The sequence below is a fragment of the Microtus oregoni genome, unplaced genomic scaffold, assembly GCF_018167655.1.
Source record: "Microtus oregoni isolate MIOR12 unplaced genomic scaffold, Mior012 000045F_ref0000178, whole genome shotgun sequence".
Classification (NCBI taxonomy): Eukaryota; Metazoa; Chordata; class Mammalia; order Rodentia; family Cricetidae; genus Microtus; species Microtus oregoni.
In genome coordinates this window covers 9,250,868-9,266,551 of record NW_024543219.1, presented here as the reverse complement: position 1 = coordinate 9,266,551, position 15,684 = coordinate 9,250,868, and the positions used below count along the sequence as shown (strand labels likewise).

The window sequence follows — 15,684 nt, the reverse complement described above, 5'->3', positions numbered from 1 at the left end:
TTCAATCACTTATGTTTTTCTTCAGTTGTCCTGGAATTCTGAAATATTTAAGTATTGCTTGTACAGTGTGACTCCCCCCACCCCGAAAAAAACTTTAATTAAAAATGCCTTAAAGTTGACATTCACTTAAAATGGAGAAAATACGACCTTTGAAGTAGCAGTGATCCTCAACCGGATCCGAGTTCATTATTTCCAGGTCTTTCAGTGAATATTGCCACATTTAACTATTACTTTCTGGTCACCAGGTGGCGCCGCATCCTAACACTATAGTATTTCCTGTGTAAATCTAAGTTTAGACTCATTGTTTCTGTGTTTTCAACATGCTAAGAATGAAGAACATCATCTAGATGCCACTAAAAATGGACTCTTCCCTAGGCTTCGTTACTGTGATACTCCTCCTACTCAGTAAGTAAAGTGATTTAAAGTTTTTACTCTTTTATGTAAGAAAAGCCTTGAGCCATGAATTCATCCAAGAGCTTTGTTTTTAAGGTGACCTCCATATCTGTTTTATTTTTGTTTTGTTTTTTCTCCAGCAAGGGCCCATGGAGACTCAGTGACACAGACGGAAGGTCAAGTGACCCTCTCAGAAGAGGATTTTCTTACTATACACTGCACCTATTCAGCCTCAGGGTACCCAGTCCTGTTCTGGTATGTGCAGTACCCAGGAGAAGGTCCACAGCTCCTCTTCAGAGCCTCGAAGGACAACGATAAGAGAAGCAGCAGAGGTTTCGAAGCTACATATGATAAAGGATCCAGCTCCTTCCACTTGCAGAAAGCCTCGGTCCAGGAGTCAGACTCGGCTGTGTACTACTGTGTTCTGGGTGACACAGTAGTGGAAACCACAGGGGGAGTTGAACACAAACTCATCACCAGAGGCCTGACTGCTGAGTTCCTGCCTCTGGGGTTGCTTTGGTTCCTCTGTATTGTGTGCCTCTCCATTTCTCTGGTTTTCAAAAAATCATATGGACAGCCACAGCAGAACAAGAAGTAAAGTTTTCCATCCTCAACCCTTGACTGGGACTAAAGCAAATTCTGATGCAGAATTGCCTCAGGCAGAGTTTGAGACCCCCCCCCCCCCATACAGCTGTGTGACTAAGAAAGTTGTCTGCTTGTTGTAGGAGATGAAGTCTGTCCTCTACTTTTTCTTCCACATCTCTCTGGTAGAGCTAGCTGCATCATATAATTGCAGGGAACAGGTTGCTCCAGGAAAAGGGACATCCATATAATGTCTTTGGAAAGTATGGAGGGAGAGGTGACAGAAGAGCCTAGGGTCCCTAGTCCTAGGATTCCTATAGAGAAGGAATGGAAAGAAGGAAGGAGGACAGAGCCAGGGCTGTCACACAAGCACAGAGGGGAACATCAACTACACAGAGAAATTTCCCCTTTGCTGTTAGTAAGTCCAGGCTGACACTCAAAAACAGAGTTTGAGAAGCAAGGATTAAAGTTTTGAGAACTCCAAGTGGCCACATGGCAGCTGGCTGTCTAAAGAGCCTCAGAAGTAATTTCAGTGCTCGGGGGAGGGCAACCATACAACTTAATGCCCTATCACATAAAATACATGCAGTATAAACAATACACTGTCTACACTCTCAAAGTGTTTAAGCGACTTTCTCTTCCTTCTAGAATACAATGCTAAGTTCATGCTGTGATACACAATGTTCCACAGCATTTGTGCAGACCTGAACTGTCAATATCAGCTTTTGGGGGCAAAGGTGCCATTTCTGCATAGCAATGCTGGTCTCTGTTCAACTTGTTCAAGTTTCCAGATGTGGTGCCAGGATTTCTGAGCAGGAAACTCTCTCCATCAAAAATTTACTCTATCATAGTCCTCCTGTTACTCTATCATAGTCCTCCTGTTACTCTGTCATAGTCCTCCTGTTACTCTGTCATGTTCCTCCTGTTACTTTATCATGTTCCTCCTGTTACTCTGTCAGAGTCCTCCTGTTACTCTCTCATAGTCCTCCTGTTACTCTCTCATAGTCCTCCTGTTACTCTCTCATAGTCCTCCTGTTACTCTGTCATAGTCCTCCTGTTACTCTCTCATAGTCCTCCTGTTACTCTGTCATAGTCCTCCTGTTACTCTCTCATAGTCCTCCTGTTACTCTATCATAGTCCTCCTGTTACTCTCTCATAGTCCTCCTGTTACTCTGTCATAGTCCTCCTGTTACTCTGTCATAGTCCTCCTGTTATTCTGTCATAGTCCTCCTGTTATTCTGTCATAGTCCTCCTGTTATTCTGTCATAGTCCTCCTGTTACTCTGTCATAGTCCTCCTGTTATTCTGTCATAGTCCTCCTGTTATTCTGTCATAGTCCTCCTGTTACTCTGTCATAGTCCTCCTGTTACTCTGTCCTAGTCTTCCTGTTACTCTATCATAGTCCTCCTGTTACTCTGTCATGTTCCTCTTGTTACTTTATCATGTTCCTCCTGTTACTCTATCATAGTCCTCCTGTTACTCTTTCAGAGTCCTTCTGTTAATCTGTCATGTTCCTCCTGTTACTCTGTCCTAGTCTTCCTGTTACTCTGTCATAGTCCTCCTGTTACTCTGTCCTAGTCTTCCTGTTACTCTGTCATAGTCCTCCTGTTACTCTATCATAGCCCTTTCTACTCTATCATAGTCTTCTTACCCTGTAATAGTCCTCCTCATATCCTATCATAGCCCACCACTTATTCAATCATATTCCATCACTATCTGCATTTAACCCTCACTTTGACATATCATAACTCCATTGTTCCATTAACATAGTCCTCCTCCATCTCTACCACTGTCTTTCCCTCAAACTGCCACATCTCCCTCTTACTCTATCATACCCCCTTGCTCTACCATTGCTTTCCCTTATTCTACTTATTCTAGTATAGCACTTGGTCATCTCTCTTACGTTGAGACACACAAAACTGAGCTATGCAGTCCGTTGTTTGTCAGTGTGTTCATTGTCAATTTTACCAATTAGAATAAAAATTCTAAGATGTCAAGGTGCTAGTCCTTCAATTCACAGCAACTTTATTTGTATTATATAGACCTGTAAATGGTCCACTATAATTAGTTCAGGAGGCAAACAGGCAAATGTCACTTGACTCTTCTTTGTCCTTTCTTCTTTTCCTTAGTCCTACCTGATCAACTCTGACTTACTCTGTGCTCTCTGTTTGGTTGCATGGTATCCTATCAAGCTCTAGGAACTTTCCTTCCACACTCAGATCCTGCTTTCCTGTTCTTGGGAACATCTGTCTGATAATATTAGCTGTTCAGTGGCTCAGCCTTCCCTCACATAATTCATCTTTCCTTAGCAGCTATAGCCAGAAGGACTGAATCAAACCCTAATGCAAGTATCCCAATGAGGAAATCTCATAAAGTAAAAGAATACATGATTAAAAGATATGAGAAACTTTAAAATAGCTCTCACGTCAGGAAATGATGAGCACAACTTAAATTTTACTTCAAACCAAAGCAAGCTAGAAAGGTCCTAGAGAATTAAAACAATGACCTTGGGAGATATTTTATAGGAGATTTGATTTTTCTTTTATATTGTATTTATTTATTTTCTTTTAAACAATAAATATAATTACATCACTTTTCCCTTCTTTTTCCTTCCTCATACCCCTGTCATGAATGTCCCTTTGCTCCCTTAAAATCATAATGTCTTTTATCTATCCCTATTACACAAACAGACAAACACAGACACGGACACATAGACAGACACACACATGCACACCTACACATTCACACCATCAAGTGCTCACATGCACACACCTGTGTAAAAATATAAATACAGTCTATTAAGTCTTTTGAGTGTTACTCCTAGTATATAGTTTCAGGACTGGTCATTTGATCTTGGTAACCAGTTAGGGGTTCAATCCTTTGTAGGACTGTTTCCACTCTCAGACTGTTTCAACTCTTTAGTTGACTGTAGTGGTTTCTCTATGGATAGGGTTTCATGAGATTTTCCATTTCCATGTTAACAAGTCTATTGGTGTTGTACTTCTTCAGGTGAAGTGCATTATCACTGTCGCAGCTCACAGCAACACACGCTCCCTTTAAAAGGTCCCTCTAGACATCATGGCTCTCTCTTATTTCCTCTTTCATGATCTTTCTCACCCATTTTCCCTTTCTGTCTGTCTGTCTGTCTCTTTGTCTATCTTTCTCTCTCCTGTCTCCACTCCTAGATGTCCTTTAGCTCTCTTTCCTTGCCCCCGTTCAAAAAAAAAAAAAACTGCTTGCTTTAGATCTGTTGTCATCTCTCAACAGCACACATTGGTCTGGCAAACGAAGGTGACTTCTTGTGTTTTATCCTAAGTGTCACAAAAAAACAAAACGAAAAAACACAAGTGTACCCAATGCATAGATCGGAGGATCATGGGATGCACAGTTCCAACAGCTACATGTACATTACAGCCCCTATGACTAAACATGATCAAAGAGGAGGAATAGGCACTGCAAGAAGCAGAATACCAGGATATCTGCTGTGAAACAGTCTCTCCTAGAAATTACTGTATAAACAAGACCAGAACAAAGGCGGTGGCAGTGGACATGTTAACATAGAAGGTGAAAATTTGCATGACCCAACCCACGACAAAGAATTACAAGCAACTAATGATGACTGGAGAGGAGATATAGTCACTTCAATGGATGAGACCCTTATTGGTTGTCAAATCAGAGTGGTTGTCTCTCAAGCCATGCATACACAAGCAACTAAAGTGAAATAAGCAAGTTTTATTTATATATGGTTGTGCACACATACACATGTTTTTAACAATAATAATAAGAAAAGAATGCTACCAAATTGGGAGTTGAGAACAAAAGGGGATTGAGAGAAGGTAACTTGAGGAGCTCGAGGGAGGAAAAACAGGGTTAAGTGATGTAATTTTATTTCAATCAAGGATATATTTTTAAAAATGAGTTAAGTTTAAGGTAAAAAATCTCAATAAACTGAATAAAAATTCAGTGAATTTATTCATAGGTAACATTTTAAAAGTTTAATTATTTTAATTTTTTTAATACAAAAGTAGACTGTCAACAAAAATTCAAAATCTTATCAAGACATTAAAAATGTAGACATATTTTTTTTAACAGACAAGACTAATGGAAAGTCTCACAAACACATTTCTATACTTTTGGAAGTTATTTACAATACACTTCCTCTTAACTTAGGTAATATTATATCCTTCTGGGGTTTTTGGTGGTGTTGAAGAATAGTTATAATTACAGTTTTCCTTAGGTATGATAAAAGATAAAGTAGATATAAATATTGTAATTGTAATTTTGTGTTGATAACAGTTTTGTTATATGTAATTTTACCATGTTAAAGTTAAAATCTTCCTTTTTATTTGAACAAAAAAGCCAGAAATGGTGTGGAAGTCCTCTGTATATGTGTTGCTTTTATTGGTTAATGAATAAAGAAGTTGCTTTTGACCAAGAGCTTAACAGAACATAGACAGGCTGGAAAAGATATATAGAGAATAAGCAGAGTCATGTAGAAGCCATGTAGCCCCACCAGAGACAGATGCTTCATAGAACTTTACCCAGTAAGCCACAGACACATGGTGATACACAGATTAATGAAGACGGGTTAGTTTAAGATATAAGAGTTAGCCAGAAATACAAATATGCTATTGACCAAAGAGTATTGTAATTAGTACAGATTTCTGTGTGATTATTTTGGATCTAAGTGGCCAGGAATGAATAGGCATCCTCCCCCAACAAACACCCACTCACACGGATGTGTTCACACATAAATGCACACAAAAACAAGCACACACATAATAGATACAAAAATAAATGTATGAATAAGTAGACAAATACATAAATAAAGTGTAGCTAGGCTGTGAGCTCAAGTTTTATATGGCAGTTCATATTTAAAAGATGATGTGGGATTTTCCTCTATATGCTGTGAATATGATTTATTATGATTGGTTAATAAAGAAACTTTTTTGGCCTATGGCAGGGCAGAATAGAGGTAGATGGGAAAACTAAACTGAATGCAGGGTGAAAAAAGGCAGAGTCATACAGATCCCATGTAAACACCCAAGAAGCAAGATGTGAATTAACAAACCTCGAGCCTTGTAGTAAAATATAAAATAATAAAATTAGGTTAATTTAAGATATTAGTTAATAAGAAGCTTGAGCTAATAGGCCAAAGAGAATATAATTGATATTAAGTCTCAGACTGGTTATTTTGTATGCAGCTTCTAGAACAGGCAAGGTGAGAAAATTTGGTCCAGGCACACCAGCAGGTCAGAGAATATTTGTAGCTACATCTGGCATCCAACGTTCGGCAATGTGCATCCTCATAAAACCTAAGAAAGCTGAAAAAGAGGGATTTTAGAACCACAAAACAGGAGTCAATTGGAGCTTCTTGGTGGCCACAGTTTTTCAGATAGGCTCTGTTTGTGACCTGAAAGCAGAGGTGTGGCCTCAGTAAAGATGACTTTCTGGTTCGTATTGGTTGTAGGAACTGCTCTGGCTCTTTCAGGAGGCTCAGCTACAGAGAACTGAAATGGGGTTTGTGGGTAGAGTGCACAAGCTGCTTAATCGTTACATAGACCTGCTGGGGTGGTGAACATGGCTCACACAGCTGTTGGTGAACATACCTCTGTCATACTGGATGGTGTGGAGCCAAAAGACAAAGCCACTTAGCATTTTAAATACTCTTCTTGTCAGAAAATGATTTCAAAAATATAATACAGATTCAGACAAAAAGGCCTCTAAATGGATCACAATGTGTTTGATAAATATTCATAGGCTTGAAAAAGAGAGGATAAGAGATAGTGGCTCTTATAGATAAATGAAAGTATTTTATTTTTAACAGATTTTTTTAATTATAGAAAGTTTTTATAAAACTGATGAAGAAACAATATAGGGACATATAGGCTTATACAGAGAAGAGATAAAGAACATAAACTTTTATTTAATTGTGAGAGGTTCTTCAGAAATATTACAGTACAGTGACTAGTGAAATAACTTTCATTTGCTGAAAATAAGTCGCTATTTGTTGAAAATGTTTGAATAAGGACACATATACATAAACTTGAGCAAAGTCTCAAACTTCTCATCTGACTATTTTGTTTTAATAGTTCACATAAGAAGAGTCTGCACTTAAATTAGTTTTTGACTCTAAGGTGGATCCACCAGATGGCAGCATCTTCTTAGAGACCCAGATGCAATTTCTCACATGGTCCTTTGTGTCTGTGTGTTGGGGGGTGGTGAGAGGGAAGAGAAGGGCATCTGATATAGCAGTGAAAACTATGACCTTCTTTCTTATTGGATGAACAGCATGGGGTTTTACTTTTTTTATGCATCTTACAGCAGAAGAATTCGAACTTCCTAAGTGCCAGTTGGTGTTATGGTTGAAGTGTGAACCTTCAGTGAAAACAAGGATGCATCCCTTAAGTGTTTTGCTAGTGGTACTCTGGCTTCAACTGAGGGGTGAGTTTGACCATTCCTATAGGCACATAAAAATACAATGTGTGAGGCTATAACCTTCACATGTTTTAGGATGGAGGGTAGAAATGTTCTCATGCTGAAAAAAAAGTAGGTGGGAGGCCCATGGAAAAGCCATTCTGAGGTGTCTGTATATCCATATGCATCCAGTCCTGTTTATCTGACCTTTGTCTTTCTGCACAGATGTGAGGAGCCAGCAGAAGTTGCAGCAGAACCCAGAATTCCTCAGTGTCTCAGAGGGAGCCACGGCCTCTGTCAACTGCACTTTCAGTGATAGTGCTTCTCAGTCCTTCTGGTGGTACAGACAGAATCCTGAGAAAGAACCCAAGGCTCTGATGTCCATCTTCTCCGATGGTGAAAAGAAAAAAGGCAGATTCACAGTTCAGCTCAATAAATCCAGCCTGCTTGTTTCCCTGAACATCAGAGACTCCCAACCCAGTGACTCTGCTGTTTACCTCTGTGCAGTGAGCACACAGTGCTCCCCAGTACACCTGCAGCCTGCACCCAAACCTACAGGGCCCCCAACAAAGGCTGAGCTAGAGTACAGAGAACAAGGGGAGAAATTCTGATTATTCTCCTTCTATTCCATATCAAATGGAAGGTAACAGCCACAGGAGGGTTGGTTTAACTTACATGGAAAATACTTTGTTATTCTGGGAATGAATGTAACACATATTCATGTAACACAAATATTTTCCACTTTATTTTACTATATATATATATATATATATATATATATATATATACACACACATACACACACATTATATTTTAATTAAGATTTAACATCCAGGATTTCTTTTCAGATTCTCCGCACCTCCACAAAACAACATCACACCTACTTTCTCTTTTATTGCTCTCTTTAGCACACAAATGGGCAAAATTAAACAAACAAAAAACAAAAGAAAGAAAAGACACAAGAAACACACATACAGAGGTGTATTGTTGTTAGGGTTCAAGGAGGAAGGAACAGTACATTGGCGTATTGGATGCAGGGAATGCCACAACATCATATCATGAAATAGGACTCACAAAAGAGAGATTGACTGTGGGGGAGAGGACTAAACAGAGGCTGCCTCTGACCAAGGTTGAAAGGGGAAAGGAGGACAGGCTGTGAAGGCCATGGCTCTTTATAAAGTGTATAGTGTCTGTGCATAGGGGGAATATGTGACCACAGTGGAAATCTGTTATTGACGGTGGACTTGGGGAGGGTGGAGTTTTCCAACACACATTAAAACAAAATCTGTAACAACAGAAATCTGGAAATGATAATACACAAGAAGTCCAGTAATACTTTTAAAAAGTTAAAACAAAAAAATGAAATAAATTTCTACAAAAGTACCAGTGAGTTACTTGTGTTGGTCATCTATTGCTAGAAATAGGACATATCTTTGACTGTGGTTTGTATATTCAGTGAGACTCTATTGGAGAAAACTAATTTTTCCTTCACAAACACATGTCCATTGGAAATATCTTCTTAGTTAGGGATGGGAACCTGTGTCCACATCCTCCTCTCAACTTTGGAACCATGTTGACCAAGGTTTCTGTCCCACCTTGTTTTGTAGTTACTCAGTCCCAAAGAAACACACAAAGGCCTACATTAATTATAAACTGATTGCCCTATTAGCTCAGGTTTCTTATTAACTCTTATAACTTATATTAGCCCATAATTCTTGTCTGTGTTAGCCACGAGGCTTGGTACCTTTTTCAGCAAGGCAGTCACATCTTGCTTCCTCCGTGTCTGGCTTCTTCCAGGTGTGAGTGACGACTTCAGACTGAAACTTCCCTCTTCCCAGAATTCCCATTATCTTACCTCTACTTCCTGCATGGTCACCCCTCCTATACTTCCTGCCTGGCTACTGGCCAATCAGTGTTTATTTAAAGTACAAGTGACAGGGTACAGACCATTGTCTCACAGCAGAACCACATCTTGCTTGAACCTGTGCAGACTCTGCTCATGCTTTCACAATCTCCAGGAGTTCTTACATAAATAAGGTCTGCTGTCATCCACCACTTATGACTCTTACACTCTTTTCACCTCTTCTTTCATTAGGTACCCTGTGTACTGATGGGCAGGATTTGATGAAGACTTCATATTTATGATTAAGCATTCTAAAATCTCCCCTCTGCACATTGTCTAGCTGTGAGTTTCTATGTTAGTTCCCATGCACAGCAAGAGGAAGTTTCTGTGGTAAGTGAGATATGGATACTTGGGAATCGCAGAATGTCATTAAGAGTCATTTCATTGCTATGTCCCTTTATCAAATTGGTTCTCAACCTGTGAGTCATATCTCCTTTGTGGGCCAAATTACCCTTTTACAAGGGTTTCCTAACACCATCAGAAAACACACATATTTACATTGTCATTCACAGCAAAAGAAAAATCACAGTTATGAAGTAGCAGTGAAAATAAAATTTTCTTGAGGGTCAACACAAAATGAGGAACTGTATTAAAGGGCTGCAGCATTAAGAAACTTGAGAAACACTGCTTTACCAGAATAACAGTATTTGATTTTCCCCATGGCCTATCTGACCTAAGGTTCACTGAAGGAGCAGTGTCAGGCATGGGTTTCCTCTCATGGAGTGGGCCTTAATTCCAGAGTCCACTAGAAATTAAGACCATGTTTGGTTACTCCCACAACTTTAGTGCCACCATTGCACCAGTATACCATGTAGACATATTAAGTTGTAGATCAATGGGCTTATAGCTGGGTTGGTGGTTACTTTTCTCTTCTAGTAGTATTCAGAGTGCCTGTCAGTATCATGAACACTAACTACCTAGAGATAAAGGCTCGATTTAGGCACAAGCTCAACTTCTTCATGTATAATGAAATATGTAGTTGTCTTCAGCATTCAGGTCTTGCTATCATTTTGTGTAGAGCAACTCATTGCTTTGGTAACAGCCAAAAGTATTTGGAGGTTTCTATGGGGCTCCTTTGTTTAACAACTCATCCAGATGCAACCTAATTCTATAGTACTAGAGGCTTTATTTGGTAATGAAAAATGTGTAGTTGTAGTGTTGTTTCTCCCCCTTTTAGTGACTGCATTTAGATTTATTTTGTATATGCATGCATTTTAAGAAGTTGATATAATAGGTTCCCATAGGACTCTTCAATTTGCCCTAGGATTAGTTGTCCCCACCTATATTCCCTCCTTTATTCATGTCTTTCATTTCCCTCCCCTTTTAATTCTCCCATTCCAATTCCCACCCCATATCTCCATAACTGTATGTTCTAATTCTCTTTTTTTTGGCAGATCTTCCTACATATTAGCCCCTTACTTTATATCTAACATCTGGTTATATGAATTATATCAAAAGCTTAAAAGCTAATAGTCACACATGAGAAAATATATCCAATATTTGTCTTTAGGGATCTAGTTTACTTCACTCAGGATAATTTTTCTATTTCCATACATTTAGCTACAAATTTAATAATTTCATTGCTTTTTAAGAACTGAATAATGTTCCACTGTGTAAATATACCACGTTTTCGTTATCCACACATCTGTTGATGTTGACATCTAGGCTGTTTCGAGTTTCTGACCATTATGACTACACCAGCTTTGAACCTATGTTAAGATATAAACAAGCTTCCCTATAGTAGGAAGTAGAGTCCTTTGGGTATGTGCTTGAGAGTAGGATAGCCAGATCGTGAGTTAGATTTGTTCCCAGCTTCCTGAAGACCCAGCACACTGATTTCCAACATGACTATAAAATTCTGTACTCCTACCAGCAATGGATGCTTATTCTCCATGACTCGTATCCTTGCCAGCATGCAGTATCAACTGTTTTATTGACATTAATCATTCTAACTTTTATAAGTTGTAATCTCAAAGTAGTTTTTTTTTAAATTTACATTTCCATGCTGGCTAAGGTTATTGAATAATTCTTTAAACATCTCTTGAGAATTGTCTGCTTAGTTCTGTGGCCACTTTTAAAACTGGGTTATTTGTTTCCTTGATGTTCAGTCTTTTTAGGTCTCTATAAATTTTAGATACTAAGTTTCATATGTGTAATTAGTAAAATTTTTTCCCATTGTGTAGTCTGCTCCTTTGTCTAACTAAGTCCTTTGTGATTCAGAAACTTTTCAGTTTTATTATTATTATTGTTATTATTATTATATTATTATTGTTATTATTATTATTATTATTGGTGGTGGTAGTGGTGGTGGTGGTAGTGCTTGTGCTACCAGTGTTCTGTTTAGAAAGTCTGTTAGCTGTGCCAACGAGTTCAAGACTATTCCCAACTTTCTCTTCTATCAGCTTTATGTTGAGATTCTTGATCCATTTGGAGTTGAATTTCATGTAGGGAGATAAGATGGATATATTTGCATTCTTCTACATGTAGCCATCCACTTGACCAGTACCATTTGAAAAGATTCCTTCTCTTTTTTTCCAGTGTATATTTCTGACTTCCTTATTTAAAAAATGAAGTGTCCATGGGTGTGTGAACTTATGTCTGGGTCTCCAATTTGATGCCATTGATCAGCATGTCTATTTTATGGTAATATCAAGCTATTTTTGTTATTAAAGTTCTGCAATACAACTTGATATATGGGTCGGTGATACTCCCAGCAATTCTTTCATCAAACAGAATTATTTAGCTATTCTGTGTTGTCTGTGTTTTAATATGAAGCTGAGATTTGTTTTTACATTTTTGTAAAGAATTATGTTAAAATTTTGGTGGAGATTGAGTTGAATCTATAGATTGCTTTGAATAGGATGGTCATTTACATTGTATTAATCCTACCAATATATGAATGTGGGCTCTTTCCACCTTCTGATGTCTTCTTCAGTTTCTTTCTTCAATGTCCTATATAGTCATCATATAAAAATTTTATGTACTTGTTTAAAGCTATCACAGGATAGTTTATTTTTTTATTTTTGAGGTTAATGTAAAAGGTACCATTTCCTTGATTTCTTTATCAATCCATTTGCCATTTGTATATAGAAAACATACTGGATTTTTGTGTTAATTTTGTATCTTACTGCTTTGCTGAAAGTGTTCATCAGCTGTAGAAGTTTCCTTGTGGAACTCTTAGGGTCCTTTTCAAGTAAAGGTACTTGGACATCTTTTTTGATACTATATGTATGTCCTTGGTCTCCTTCTGTTGTTGCTTTTGCTAAGGCTTAAGTATAGTGATATTGAATAAGTACAAAAAGAATGAAAAATCTTTGTCTTGTTCCTGATTTCAGTAGAAACGTTTTGAGTTTTTCTCTTTTATGTTGATGTTGGCTATAGACTTGTGGTAAACAGCCTTTATTGTGTTGCAGTAGGTCCCTTGCATCCCTAGCTTCTCTAGAACTTTCATCATGGAGTGTTGGATTTTGTCAAAGACCTTTTCTGAATCAAATGATATGACCATGGATGTGGTTTTTGTCTTCTAGTTTCTGTATGTGTTTATGTTTATTGATTCTTGTATGTTGAACCATTACTGAATTTGTTGGATAAAGCCTACTTGATCATGATGCAACCCTTTAATACAGATCCTTATACTGTGGAGATCCCGCAACCATAAAATTAATTTCATTGGTACTTCCTAAGTATAATTTTGCTAATGTTACCAATCACAATGCAAATATCTGATATTCAGATTATCTGATATGCAACCCCTTGGGAAAATGTTGTTCTACTTTAAAGGCTTGTGACCCACAGGTTAAAAATGCTCCTCTAGATGAAGCCTGACACTTCCAGTAACCCCACTCTGCTCTTTAAGTAAACCAAACTGGAAAACAAAGTTGTATTCTTTTCTCCATAAATGGGACACAGAGGGTCTATGTGTCTTTTTGCACGAGATCACTGCTCGTCTCTTCTGGAACTCCAAGTTTTAGGTTTTGCTGCATTGGCTGTAGCCCTGATAGACACAATGGGGCTTCTTTCTTCCTCTGGAACTGCTCCTTATTTTCCCTCTGCGATGGCAGTTTCAGAATAGCTTTCACAAATTATCCGAAAATACTCTCATTACCTTCTATAATTACATTAATTTCAAACGATGTTCTCATCTCTCATTCCCTCCCCTTTATCACCCCTAAAAGCATATTTCTGTGTGAGTCAGCAAAGAAAAAATTTTAAGATAAAATCTACACACCAGAGCCTATAATTATTATTTTCTACAGGGAGAGACCATCCAGACGTCAGCAGTGCAGTCTCCCTCCCCTGCTGCTTCCCCACTATGCCCCTGCCTGTGACCTTGCTCTGTGTGTTCTGAAACCAGCTTGAAAACCATGGCAATTTGTGTATCTATAAACAGACTGCTGTGCAGCCCACACCTCTAACAGAGTCCCACTGCTGTCTTTAAGACCCTACACACTCAGTATACTCTTGAGGTTTTTCATGCCACTTCCTAATTCAACACATGGCATATTACACAGGGGTCACTTGGGTCTTTTATCAGTTTTCCTCTAAGGAAAAAGATAGCTTTCTATTAATAATTTTTCTTATTCATTAAAGACCTTTTAAATTTTTGTTATTATCAAGTTGTGGGGTTGAGGTGGGTGTGAATTATGTATGAGTGGGTGTGGATGTGTGACCACAACAAGAGTGATCACAGCACCGCTTTCCTTCCCAAGTGGTACCTCGGGATGATCAAGGCATCACCCTTACATAGCAGGGCCTTTCCCGCAGCAAGCTGTTTCACTAGTCCAACTTAAGGGCATCTTTAAGCAACCATGGTTTCCTTCTACAAGCATTTAGTAGCTGTCTGTATGAAGAACATGAAAATTACTCCCTGGTCAGATCACTGTAGTTGGCTGAACAAGCATACCTACAGTTGCATTCATGGCACCATTTGATAGATAAGCAAACTAGACTTCAGGTTATATCTGATCTGCAGATGTCTGAGTCCATCCCAAGGACCGTAGACGTCCGCCATGGCAAGTGTTCCTCTAGTACTTTCAGTGTCAGCCGAAATCACCTGACTTTATGCAATGGGTTGTTCATTTTCTTCATCTTCATCTTTTCTAATGACCTTCAAAGTGAATTGAATTAAGTAAACAATTGTTATTGGATTATTTGTTAATTTTCATGTGAGTTAAATAATTATCTGGATAGCTCATCTGTGAATCCTTAGTATTACAGTACTAGAAGCCTGAAGACCATCAACCATTCTTTCTTCTTTCTAATTGTTTTTTGCAAACAACATAAAGTATCAAATATTTAGGAGAAATCTCTTGGTATTGGTATAAGCAAACAAGGCCAAGAAAACAAAAACACACTAAGCTTCAGCCAGTAACTCCTACTTGGGGCAGGCTACTTGTTGAAATTCAGAGAGTAACATTGACTGAAGGTGTCCAAGATGTTCTGTTCCTTGGTTTCACTGTGACAGCCCCTCAGACTTCAGGATGCCCTCTTAAATTAGAAGTGAAAAAAAAAAAGGCTGTGAGTTTCTCTAGGAGGAGCCCTAGAGTCTTTAGCTACAGCTATTTTACACTGTGGCTGCTAGTGACTGAACTCAGAGGCATGGACTATTTTCAGCCAGTTTACAGTGTTGGAGTCTGTGTCTCTCCTCTCTGACTGCTTCCATGTTCTTTTCTGTTCTCACTGCTGCCACACTGTATAGTCTGATCTGTCTAAAGAGGATTCTGTGCTTTGTGTTCTTCCTTTGGTGCAAGATTGTCGCATTGAATGCTATATGTTAAGGCTTAGGATGCCACCTTTTTATAGGGCACAAAATACATACATTGTTGCCATAATACAACATTCAAACTACCTCTCAAGAATAAGGACATTAAGTTCAGTAGTGGAATTAGAAAGGGATGTTCAAAATGCCTGCCCCCTGGTGGGCATGCAGAACATGGTCTCCTGTTGGAAGGGCCTAGAATATGACAGGTGCCACTCCTGGAATTAGGTTATATTTCATAAGAAAGACAACACGATTCTGCCTAAGTAATTACTTCTAATCAGTCTGACACACGAGGACTTTGACTTTGAGTTTATTGAAATGATTAACTGTAGCAGGCCATCTAAGCATGTTATTTTCTTGAGACATTTTTACAATTGATTTTGACTCAGTACTCCCTAGCTGACTCTTCTTACAACAACACATTTGTCATGTTTGCTGTGGAGAGAAAAAGGAAATGTGGTCTTTATTCCTCACAGCATCCATCAAACTGTGCACTCATGGTGCCGTTTGATTATGTCATTCAGATTTTAGCAGTGAAGTAGCATGTGATTTTCTGTGGTTTCAACAGTTTCCTTTAAAATATGTAAAGAGTAAATGTCTCAAACTAAAACATTTTGTGTCCACTTTTG

The 15,684-nt window shown here is 38.4% G+C and overlaps 2 gene segments (V, D, J or C); both read left to right on the top strand.

Annotated features, from left to right (window-relative positions):
- Positions 1-359: 359 nt before the first annotated feature.
- On the top strand, positions 360-991 carry LOC121434916. The segment is given in 2 exon segments: positions 360-405; positions 534-991. Coding segments are annotated over 2 exon segments (504 nt in total).
- Positions 992-7,338: 6,347 nt separating this feature from the next.
- Positions 7,339-8,002, top strand: LOC121434915. The segment is given in 2 exon segments: positions 7,339-7,418; positions 7,617-8,002. Coding segments are annotated over 2 exon segments (435 nt in total).
- The last annotated feature ends 7,682 nt before the right edge of the window (positions 8,003-15,684 follow it).